We start from the raw sequence: 12111 nt of genomic DNA, 5'->3' as shown, positions 1-12111 counted from the left end.
TGAAGACACAAAAGAAGCTTTTGGAGCTGCAAATTTAGTTATAAAAGGTCCCTGCAAGGAGGATGCTATAGATGTCCCTCTGCTTTGAAGCTTCCTCTGCAGTTAAAACAATTGGTGCACAGCAGGCTTTGATCAAAGCTGCCAGTGCTGACAAGGAAAGCATTGCAGAAGACTGTCCGGGGCACTCAGTCCTCGAACAATAAGGGTCTCTGACTACTCCAATGGACCCGAATCTTTTTAAATTGCTCCTGAATTAGGTGTCACGTTTCTGGTGACAGAAGCCTTGGAGAGATGAGCTGGGAAAACAGAAGCCTCTATATCAGGTCTGTGCTGAGTCAGACATAACTCTCATGGACCTTTCCCTAAGATAAAGCTTCAGTTTGGACTACCACTCCTAGTGTGCGCACTTCTTGAAGGACTTGCAAACTTCACACTTAGCCATGACAGATTCCTCACCCAGACAGTAAAGGCATCTATTGCGATCTCCCCACAAGAGGACACGGCTTGAAGCCTTGGCTCTGCCATAAGCTGCTGCCTTTTTTTTTTTTTAAACCTACTAAGAACATGCTAATTGAAACAGTAACAAGTAAATTAGCTACTAAGCATAAACAAATTATTAAGTAACAAGATTACTACAAAGGGACAGTATGTTGTTCTGACTTTGCCTCATGGGAAGAAGGAACTTAGTGGTGGTTGCTGTACCCTTTAAGCCCTGGGGGAAGGGGACACAAGTCACAAAGGGCATATGTGTGACCCCTATTGGCAATGGTAGAGTATGAAACATTTTCACCTGTGATTGGGCACATGGACACCAGAAATGGGATCCGCCTGTGCAGTAACTTGAAGAACTGTGTTACTACTTTTTAGTCCATTGCTTTTTCATATGTATGTGTGGCAACCATTTGGCAATACATGATTCAGTGAAGGGGTTCCATTGACTGCATTAAGTCACATATTAGAAATGCCCGTACAATGTACAATAGTGTTTCAAAACAGATCCATTAGCAAATTCGAGAACACCTTGGATTTAACAAATTTAAAACACAAAAACAAACTATTAAGGTTACCAAGAAATTCAGAAAATGAACAAAAACTAAAAGCTAGAAACAGATAAATTAATTTCAGATATCTTAATTTTGACCCGCAGTAGAAATAAATTAAAGTTTTTCTTCAATTTACTGATACTTCCATTAATCTAAAGGTACCATTAGCATTAAATGAATATGGTTAACAGTCACAACAGAGAAAGAAAACAGTGCTATTTTAAACTCTTCTATTTTCAGAAAAGTGAAGTCTCAACTTAATAGATATGTCTCACACACAGCTAAGTTTAACCCAGCAGTTGCACTTCCAAAGTGATTTTTTTAAAGCATTTATTTGCTTTAAAAAACGATCAAAATATGTTTTAAGCATAAACATAATTACGGGAAGCCTTTAACAAAATTAGGAAAATCAGTCATCAAGAATATCATGCCACCTTGAACTCACCCTGAAGTGAATCATGTTTCAACACACAATTTTACTATTGAAATTTCACCCATTCTTTTAAACCATTGCATTACCAAGCCACATGCTGGAGCCATACTGTTGAATTGAAATTGAAATCCTACATTAAAATTATTGCCTTTGTATTGCAGCATCTACAAGTTCTGTAAACATTTAAATACAGTAAGTTAGCTAAATCAGTCTCTCTCAATCAGGGATACATGTACCCCTGGGGGGTACGCAGAGGTCTTCCAGGGGAGGGTTACCAGACAGCAAGTGAAAAATTGGGACGGGGATGGGGAGTAATAGGAGCCTGTATAAGAAAAAGACTCAAAAATCGGGACTGTCCCTATAAAATCGGGATATCTGGTCACCCTATCCAGGGCATACATCAACTCATCTAGATGTTTGCCTAGTTTTGCAACAGGCTACATAAAAAGCACTAGTAAAGTCAGTACAAACCAAAATTTCATACAGGGAATGACTTGTTTATACTGTTCTATATACTATACATAGAAATGTAAGTACAGTATTTCTATTCCAATTGATTTATTTTATATTTACATGGTAAAAATGAGAAAGTAAGAAATTATTCAGTAATAGTGAGCTGTGACACTTTTGTATTTTTATGTTTGATTTTGTAAGCACGTAGTTTTTTAGTGAGGTGAAACTTGGGGGTACGCAAGACAAATCAGACCACTGAAATTGGTACAGTAGTCTGGAAAGGTTGAGAGCCACTGTGCTAAATCATTTAAATAGCCTTACTTACCTGGGCTTTGGAAGCGGAAGAGGGTATTTTCATTCATTCTAGTACCTTTCTTCTAGCTGTTTACTATGGAAATTAAAACAAGATGTCAAAAGTATTCAGTTTGTTGAGGATGGTATGCTGCATTTTACTGTATTTAATTCAATTTTCTTTTAAACTCTAGTCTTAAAAGACTAAGTAACCTACTTCTACATTTTTCCTTTTACAATGCTTCCCAGATGACCTCAAAGTCCTAACAAATTAAAATTCAGCTTTCACTCTGAAAGGTAAAAGTTGAAAAGAATAAAGGCTGAAAAGGTGAAATCTGATCTCCCCTTTGAAATCTGATCTTTTCTGTACTTTTATGCTATACTATACAGCGTTTCTCAAACTGGGGATCCCAACTCAAAAGGGAGTCGCAAGGTTATTACAGGGGGGTTGCAGTATTGCCAACCTTACTTCTGTGTTGCCTTCAGAGCTGGGCAGTCAGAGAGCGGCGGCTGCTGGCCAGGCACCCAGCTCTGAAGGTAGCACCGCCAGCAGCAGCACAGAAGTCAGGGTGACATGGTATGGTATTGCCACCCTTACTTCTGCGCTGCTGATGGCAGTGGCACTTCCTTCAGAATTGGATGGCCCGAGGGAGGTGGCAGCTGGCTGAGCACCCAGCTCTGAAGCCAGTGCCACCACCAGCAGCAGCATAGAAGTAAGTGTGGCATGGAATGTGGGGGCCGGAGGTTGTCACTTTTTGGTGGTGGGGGGAGGGGTCATCATAAGCTTTACAAGTTTGTATTTTGCCATTTTCAAATACATATTCATGCTTTGTTACAACACCAAGAAATTTAAGATTTAAATATCTGAAACCATGAAATTCAAGATTTTTAAAATGCTATGACCATTACATTTATGAAAATAGACTGTGAATTTGGTAGTGCTCTAACAATAAGCCTTTCATTAATGCAATTTGCCTCTGACTTCCGCAGCATTTGGGAACCAAATCATGAACAACAAATTTTATGTCCACTTTCCAAAAGATGCTTTTGCAAATACACTGGCAAAGAACTTGCAGTTTGCCTATCAAATTAGTAAACTATGCATTTATTTAAATGCAAATTTGTTCTCAATCAACTGACAAGATTTCAGTTTCTGCAAAAAAATACCCCACGACACAGTGGGCCACACTTTTCCCTGATATAATTCACTGGACTTTAGTGGAGTTACACCAGGAAGAAATCTGATCCATTTTGTTAATTGTTCTCCAGAACTTTTAGCTATTATGCTTATGCAGAAAACTTGATCCAAGTATAACTGATGCAGTGGTGTTTCCCTGAAGTTGCAGACAGTGTAGATTAGATTTAAGGTATGAACTATCCCAATCATTTAAATGATTAAAACATGTGACAAAGTTGAGGAATATCATATTATGAAGATCTACAGAGAGTGACCGATTATTCTGGATAGACCTGTTCACATTTAACACCACAGTAGGGCTAAAGGTAGTTGACTTCATCTTCCTTACTAAGGGCTCAGCTTCCAAAAATATGGGAAACACTGCTTGACTAAACAAGAAACATGCAACAAATCTTAAAACTATAGCCACTCTTCAAGGAGCTGCTGGCAATGCACATGGGAAGAAAACTGTAACATTTCTAGGAATCAGAAGACAGACATAGAAGAGACCTATTGGGTCATGTAATCCATCTGCTGGTGCAGGAATATCTATAGAAGTGAAGGCTTGTGATTGGAATAATCTGAAATCACTAGTTATACAATTTAATGCATCAACCTTTTTATTCAATCTCATTTTGTTTTAATACTTTTGGACAATTTTAACTTCAGGTTATATACCTACATAATGTAGATCACATTTATTATGCCCTTACACTGCCAAACAAATCAGCTAATCAAGATGGTCACTTAATGCCATTTCTGCCAATTTAACTGAATCTGATAAGCTACAAAGAAGTTATTTTTCCACCCTTCTTTAGTGAGGGAGTCAAGAACAGAGTTTAAAACAGTATCTTACCTCTTTGGAACTCCCCGTGAAAGATGTTTTTTTCCTCACTCAGCAATGGCCACTGGCACCCTCAAGGTCTTCAGTCTTTTAGGGCACTCGAACAGAGGGACCATCTGTATAGGCAAAGAGGATCCAAGACATCAGTACCCTATGGCTTAATTAAATGGTGAAAAATCCTGATAGATAGGGGGAACTTAGGTTTGGTTGGCAATGAGAAGCACAAATGTCAGAACCTAACATTTCATTCTCTCTTTTGGGTTTTGGGGAGAAGAAAGAGGAACTGTTACTAAAAGCAGTGCGTTGCTCTCTTATCTCAGTGTGGTGTGCCCTGGAGTTTTTAATTCACAAATTAAGGATCTGTGAGAGCAAAACTTTGCTTGCGCACAAAACCCCCAACTCCAGCGAGGTTCCATACAAATGCAAAGGTTGTCCTGCATGGATCCAGTTGCAGGATTCGGGCTAAATCATTGCTCACTGGGTACAAAAGTGAGACAATAGTCAACTATTTTGCCTGAATTATTGTTTCCTCAAGTCTGCCACTAATTTTGAAATCAAGTATTTAGTCAACAGCTGAAGTGTATAAGAAATGGGGACTTGCAGGCAATAGGTAAGATGACTCCGAAGGACTGTAGTACATTTAATACAGAAACAAAAGTTGTTTTAAAAATGAAATTTGTTTACAATACCTTGCAATTGGACTATGTTTACTTGGGGGGAAAAACAGAGTAAACCTAAGGAAATGCTAGGCAAGTTAGTCCATAATAAGTGATTTAACTTGTTTTTGTGCTACTGGCCTAGACAATATTTTAGTGTCATGTCTATTTACAATTAGTGTATACCAAACCTCAGAAACAATCCATATGGCATCTCTCTAACTCTACTACATCGTTCTCCAGAATCTAAGCTATCAGTTTCAAAATAAAGGGCAAGCCCACATTACAAAACTAAGTTGACAGAAGTTAATAACTGCGACAGATGTACGTTTATGTAAGTTGCTTTTGCATGGCCACCCTAAACTTGTGTCAGCAGTGTGTCCTCACTAGCAGCGCTTGCACTGATGCAGAGCAGTCCACTGTGGGTAGCTATCACACTGTGCAACTCGCCATCATCTAATGCAGGGTGTTTTGGGAAAGGTTTCTGATGTCTCATGGAAGCAAACAAGTCACACAGGGGTGCCTGGGAACATGGTTTCAACATCACATGATGCAGTTTTCTCCAGCTCGTAATTTTATCTGCATCCCATAAAGTTTTGGCCTCTTTTCAAAAGCCCTGCAAACCCACATGTCAGCCATCTCTGTGAAAAGCATGGATCCTGAACAGCTCTGCACTACTGTGATGAGCACTGAGCGTACAATGCGCCTGATCCCGCACACGGAGTCACAGGCAACATGACAATTTCTTGGAGGCTAGCTTGCTGTGGGATATAGAAACAACTCAAGTTATTGTTGGCATTCACAGAGCAGCTGCAGATGGAGGAGCACCAGTTCTGGGCCCGGGACTGGTGGGATCAAATCATTATGCAGGTATGGGATGATGAGCAGTGGCTGTAAAATTTTGAATGTGCAATGCCACATTCCTGAAGTGCGTGCAGAGCTCACCCCAGTCCTCTGGCAGTGACACCGAACTGAGAGCAGCCTGACAGTGGAGAAGTCAGTGGCAATCGCTGTGTGGAAGCTTGCAATGCCAGATTGGTATCAATCAGTCGGGAATCAATTTTGAGTTGGGAAATCCACCATGAAGGCTACTATGATGCAAGTGTGCAAGGCCATTAATTGCATCCTACTACGAAGGACTATGAATCTGGGCAATGTGCAGGACATAGTGGATGGTTTTGCAGCAGTGGGGTTTCCGAACTGCAGTGGGGCAACAGATGGCACACATATCCCTATTTTGGCTCTAGACCATCTTGCCACAGAGTACATCAACAGAAACAGCTACTTTTCTATGGTATTGCACGCTCTGTTGGATCACTGGGGGCATTTTATTGACATCAGTGTGGGATGGTCAGGGAGGGTGCATGATGCACACATCTTTAAGAACACAGGCTTCTACAGAAGGCTGCAAGCAGGGACTTTCCAAACCAGAATATAACCATTGAGGATGTTGAAATGCCAGTAGTGATCCTTGGAGACTCAGTCTACCCCGTTACTCACATGGCTCATGAAGCCATACATCAGCCACCTCAACAGCAGCAAGGAACGCTTCAACTAAAGGCTCTACAGGTGCAGAATGACATTTTAATGTGCCTTTGGCCATCTGAAAGGCCAGTGGTGCTGTCTACTTATGAGATTAGATCTCCGTGAAAACAAAATATCGCAAAGGTTATAGCTACCTGCTGTGTGCTTCATAATATTTGTGAAGCTAAGGGGAAAAGTTTCTGCCAGGGGGGAGGTGGAAAAGCTGTCTGCTGATTCTGAGCAGGCAGATACTAGGGCTATAAGAAGAGCTCAACATGGAGCTATATGGCTCAGGGAGGCTTTGAAAGACCATTTTAGTAGTGCAGAATGTGCATTGCTGTAGTGTGCTCTGCCTGGCTTTGGTTTTTTGCACCCCAGTGTGAACCTTATAATGAGTGCAGTGTATGTAGTAATATCAATAGAGGCATCTGCAATGCTGTATTATCTGTGAATGTCAGCCCCAGCCAGCATATGTTGTGAATAAAGATTAATTAAATTTCTACAAATAGACTTTTATTGCAAACCCAGACAGACATATAATTTAATGAAACTTTATAAACACAGGGAAAAGGAACCTTTGAAGGGAAATAACGGCCATTTTCATTTCACAAACACATACACCAATCATCTCTCTCAGACGTCAGCATATGCATGGCTGTGATTGTCTGTACTCTCCCCAAGGGTGAAGTGGGAGGGGTCCTGCAGCAGCCCCAGGAGCCACATAGAATTTGGGGAGGGTGGGGTGTAGGGAGATGTGGGATGCAGTTGTCCATGGGCTGCAGAGAGGCAAGAACAGGTCTGTTGAACCTGAAGGTCAACAAGAGTCACCAGCATGTCTGTTTGCTGCTTGAGAAGCACTAGCATCTCCTGTTGCACATCTCTCTCCTTTTCCTGTGCTTTTCTCTTCTCCTCTTTATCCCCGTCCAGTCTGTCTGCGAGGGTGATCCTTTAAGCCCTGTCCTTGATAGGCAAAGCAACAGAGGCCTGCAGGATCTCTTGAAACATGTCATCACGCTTCCTCTTCCTTCTTCTTATCTGGCTGAGCTGCTCCGCTGGTGTGGATGGAGAGCCCCTCAAGGCCACATTTCAAGCTGCAAAAGATACAATAGTACCTCTGTGTGTTGACTATATTCACAAGATAAATGGAAACTTGGTATACCGAACTTACTCCTCCTGATCCACACAAATTACAAGCACTACATTCTTACTTCTTCTTGGGATTCATAGAGCACGACAGCAGTCCCAGCCATGGTGAGTACAGCTCGGGGATGAGTTGGGACAATGGGATTGGGGGGCTAGCTCTGGGGTATGAATATATGCAGATAGGGCAACTGAACATTAGCATGATTTTCCATAGGCAGTGGGGATTTTTGCTGATATCTCACTCCTGAGGGTAACGGAGGCTGAAAGGGAATAGTTCCTACATGTGTGTGACTGCAAATCAGGGTTCCTATGCTGCTAGCCTGTGTGCTGCAATGGTGCCTGCTGAATTAATTCCTGAGTGGTGTTGGAAAGTGTCCTGCCACAGAAGAAATAAGACAGCCCTCCCTAGAAACCTTTAGCAGGGGATTGCAGACTACCTCCAAGCAAGTTTTCTTGAGATTTCTATGTAGGATTCACGGGACATCCAAGTGCACATAAAGAAACTGTTCTGCAGGGCGCCCTCTGCCTAACTGTACAGGGAAATGAGAAGCAGATAGTGAAATAACCAATAGAGGTAGAATTGCTGTCTCTTCTAGCATGATTAAAAAAAGAGTAAATGAATAAATAGATGTGTTCCTGCAATATCAAAGCAAACTACATACTTACCAGAGGTTCCTTCCCCTGCATCAGGCTTGCCTATGCTGGACTCTAGGGACTGGCTCAACTGCGTCACTGGATCCCCCGATGGCCTGTTCCCCATACTCCTCCTCCTCACTGTTCATTCCGGAGGCCTGTGACTCCAACTCCCTCGAAGTATCCCCCGGGCCCTTGGGGTGGTGGAGGGGTCTCTGCCGAGGATGGCACGCAGCTCTCTGTAAAAGTGGCTCTGCACCAGTGCAACTGTTAGACTCCCTTGCCTTCTGGTACGCCTGTCGCAGTTCCTTGGCTCTCTCATAGCATCGTTGAGGGACCCTCTTGTAGCCCTTCTCCCCCATGCCCTGAGCAATCTTCTCATAGATATTGACATTTCTTCAGCTGGAATGGAGCTGTGCCTGCACAGCCTCTTCTCCCCACAGACCCAGGAGAATCCACCACATCCTGTGTACTCCAGGCAGGAGCACGTTTGCCGCATGGAGCGGGTTACTAAGTCAGCTCCCCAGGTAGTGCGAACAGGAAATGGAATTTCAAAAATTCACAGGGCTTTAAAAGTGGAGGGACGTGTACACGTATACCTGGCCGCCCAGCAGCCAAGTTCAAAACTGTGACCAGAGCAGTCACAGTGGGGCATAGCAGGATGCCTCCTGGAGGCCACTAAAGTTGATGAAAGTACTGCGTCACCCTAAGCATTATACCTCTTGCGCAGGTAGAGTTAAGTCAGTATAGCGGGCGAGTTACATCAGCAGGAGCAATATTTTAGTGTAGATGCTTACAGAGTTAGGTTGATGCAAGGCAGCTTATGTCGACCTAACTCTGTAGTGTAGGTCAGTGGTTCTCAACAGGGGGTCCGAGAACTCTCTCAGGGGGGTTGCGGGTCCCCACGGCTAAAACCCAGAGCCCAATCCTCAGCACCCCCCCTGGGGCTCGAGTTGGGAGCAGCGGGGCTGAATTCCAGAGCCCCGGTGCTCCCCAAGGGGCAGAAGCCCTGAGCCCATGGGCATAGATGGGGGAGACATGGGGGTGTTGCACTCCCCCCCTGCCCCGCCAAAACTACAGTGCAAGAGCAGGGCAGTCCCGGGAAAGCTCCACACACCCACTCCACCTCCTTCTCTCCCCGCTCCCTGGCCATGTCAGAGGTGGGAAGCCAGAACCAGGCAGTGAGGGACAGTTGCTGCTCTGGCTGGTGCCATGGACCAGGCAGCCGCAGCGTTCCCTTGTTTCCTGCTGTTGCAGGGGTTTGAAACTGCTCCTCAGCTCCCAGCCCCATTTGCTCACGCAGCCAATAAAAGCCGCCTGGGTGGGGGACCCGGCTTCATGGCTGGCAGAGCCCTCAGGGAACAGGGACTGCAGGGGAGCCCTCTGGGCACACAGTTATGAACCCCCCCTCCCTGCACCCTGAGCTACACACCTCCCTGCACCCTGAGCTACCCCATGTGTGCACATGGCCCCTAGCTACCCCTGCGTGCACCCTGACTTATTCCCCTCCCTGCACACAGCCCTTAGCTCAAAATGTTTGAAAATCGCTCAGGGAGAGGGTAGCAAAGCCCCTCCCCCTTTGAGTTATCATTTTTGGTTGTGCCCCCCCGCCCCAAACCCAACAGGATGGGTGGCCTACTGAGGTGAGTCAGGGAGTGTAGGTGGTGCTCCCTCCCCAGACCCTACTGTGCGGAGCTAGCTCAAGCCTCGCTGGCCCCTGCCTACCCAAAATAGAAGTCAAACTACACCTATGCCCCCACCCCAGAATCCCTCCTCCCTCACTGGGCCCTGGAGTTTTTATAGCATGTTGTGGGGGGCCTCAGAAAGAAAAAGGTTGAGAACCCCTGGCATAGACATGGCAGGAGAGCCAACAAACAACAAGTACACTGCACGACTTTTAGCGGCACGGCAGTAGCAACACAGCCATATCGCTAAAAGCTGTGTAGTGTAGACACAGCCTGAATCAAGAAGGAGCCAAGCCCAAAGAGCCTAGTTTAGCCCACTAGCATATTCTAGCACCATATAACCTTATTTTCAATATTTGCACAGCCTATTGTGAGTGGCACCTCATGTTGACAATTCCAATGGGTAAACCTTAGTTTCTAAGAAGAGACTGGAAGAGTACGGCCACTTTGTGCCCCGCAAACTGCTCTGCACCCCCCCGCCCCAGCATCTTACAGCTGTGTGAAAAGCAGGGGTATTATTGAAGTGACATCATATCTGTATTAAAAGCAGCTTCTGCTCAAGACACCTACTGCACCTACTCTTGGGGGGAAACACTCATTCAAAATAAGGCTAAATTGATCTTTTGCAAACTGGCAAAGTTTGTTCTTTAATTTCTGAAGTCTTTATGATTTTAAAGTAAAAGAAATGTCAATAAATGAACAAAGGGAAGATGCTTTCAGGTGCATGCTTTCCATGCTGTTCAAACAACAAAGTGCTATATGTGGCTTTCACCGGTGCTATTTCAGTTCACACTGTGCCCCCTTAATTTAAATATGAAAGGATCTTAGGTTCACATTGTGGTGTGTGACAACATAATGACAGGTCCTGCAAGAAAGCCACTGGGCTATTTGTTCAGCAAACGATACTCAGACTTCAGCAGAAACGTCCATGGAGCATTTTGAAGATTAACAAGAGCTCCTCCGACATCATTCAGTCCAAGCTAACAGACCTTAAGATGCTTGAGCCTAAAGAGCATCTTTTAAAAGTTTAACATAAAATAAAATCTTTACTCCATACAGCATATTCCCTGCAAGGTTCAGTCCTCTCAGAGATGCTTCAGTTAGCTTACACAGGGAAAAGGGGGAATTACTTCCACTGGGGGTGCATTATGCCTTTACAATCTCTCTCTCTCTCTGAGGGGCTCCGTTCTGCCTCTGGGGAGGAGAATGTTGGACTTCTCCCTTCTGGGGACGGGATTTGGTTGTCTCTTCTGCCCCGTGTTCCCTATTGAGACAGGAGAGGGGGCTGGGGTCCTATTCTGCACGTTAAACCCCCTCCCCAGCCCATGAGACGAGGAAGATCTTGATCTGTATCAGCGTACGGGTGGGAGTGCCATGGGCCGGAGAACACGAGGTCGATGGGGCAACCCCCCCGGAATAGAGTCGGAAAAGGGGGGAGGTGTCGGAGGCAAAGCCGCACCCCGCGATAAAATCGGAGGAAGAGGGGTCCCGGAAGGAGAGCTGCCCCCGCACCCCGGGGACAGGGTCAGAGGAGAAGGGGCCGGAGGGAGCGCGCCCCGGGGCTGCAGACGGAAGGCGGGGGGGGGGGGGTCCCGGCGTGAAGCGGGGGGTCAGGGCAGGCCCAGCGGGAACCCTGTTCTCGTTGGCACCAGCCTGCGGGACACGCAGCGCAGGGGAAGAGGGCCCGTTACTCACACGGCAGCTCCGCAAGCAGCATCGCCAGCTCCGAGCCTCACGGCGAAGGCTCAGCAGTGTCATAACCGACACCCGATTCAAACCCCAACATCCGCTGGCGTCCCGGAAGCGAGGCGCCAAAGCCCGCCCCAAACCTGGCAGGCTGTCTCGGCCGTCGGCTATTTGCGCTTGGCTGGTGATCGGCGCTCGGCTGTTGCTGCCTAGCAGCTGAGCGCTGTGGCGCGCGCTCCCTCGAGGCAGATTCCGAGGAGCCTGGCGCGGGGGCGTGTCGGGCTGCGGCCCTGGAGGCAGAGCCGCGCTGGGGGGGCGAGGGGCGAGGCATGGCCTACGGAACCCCAGCAGAGGCAGGGTGTAGTGAGCTGCGGAGCGCCCTGTACCACCACTCCCCTGGCCCAGGCGTGGGACTGGCCTGGGGCTGGGAGTTACCTACATCCTCCTTGGATAAGTGCACAGCCCCAACCGGTACTGATGGGACTGCCCGTGTGCAAACTGCAGAGCTCACATTGGTCATCACCAAGGCTAAGATTTTGTCGC

The 12111-nt window shown here is 46.0% G+C and overlaps 1 protein-coding gene across 1 annotated transcript in view; it reads right to left on the bottom strand.

The window, feature by feature from the left end:
• The window catches only part of G2E3 (G2/M-phase specific E3 ubiquitin protein ligase), a 56847-nt gene extending 45132 nt beyond the window's left edge, over positions 1-11715 (bottom strand). Inside the window, exons 1-3 of the mRNA XM_084631463.1 lie at positions 11578-11715; positions 4254-4357; positions 2255-2317 (exon numbers count right to left, since the gene is read on the bottom strand). Of these exons, the coding sequence (XP_084487589.1) occupies positions 2255-2291 (37 nt within the window). The 5' untranslated portion in view covers positions 2292-2317; positions 4254-4357; positions 11578-11715. The remainder of the gene's footprint in view (positions 1-2254; positions 2318-4253; positions 4358-11577) is intronic.
• Positions 11716-12111: the final 396 nt, after the last annotated feature.

This window comes from Lepidochelys olivacea, assembly GCF_965140295.1.
Source record: "Lepidochelys olivacea isolate rLepOli2 genome assembly, chromosome: 6".
NCBI classification, from domain to species: domain Eukaryota; kingdom Metazoa; phylum Chordata; order Testudines; family Cheloniidae; genus Lepidochelys; species Lepidochelys olivacea.
The sequence above is the reverse complement of the archived record's forward strand: the minus strand, read 5'-3'. Positions and strand labels throughout refer to the sequence as shown.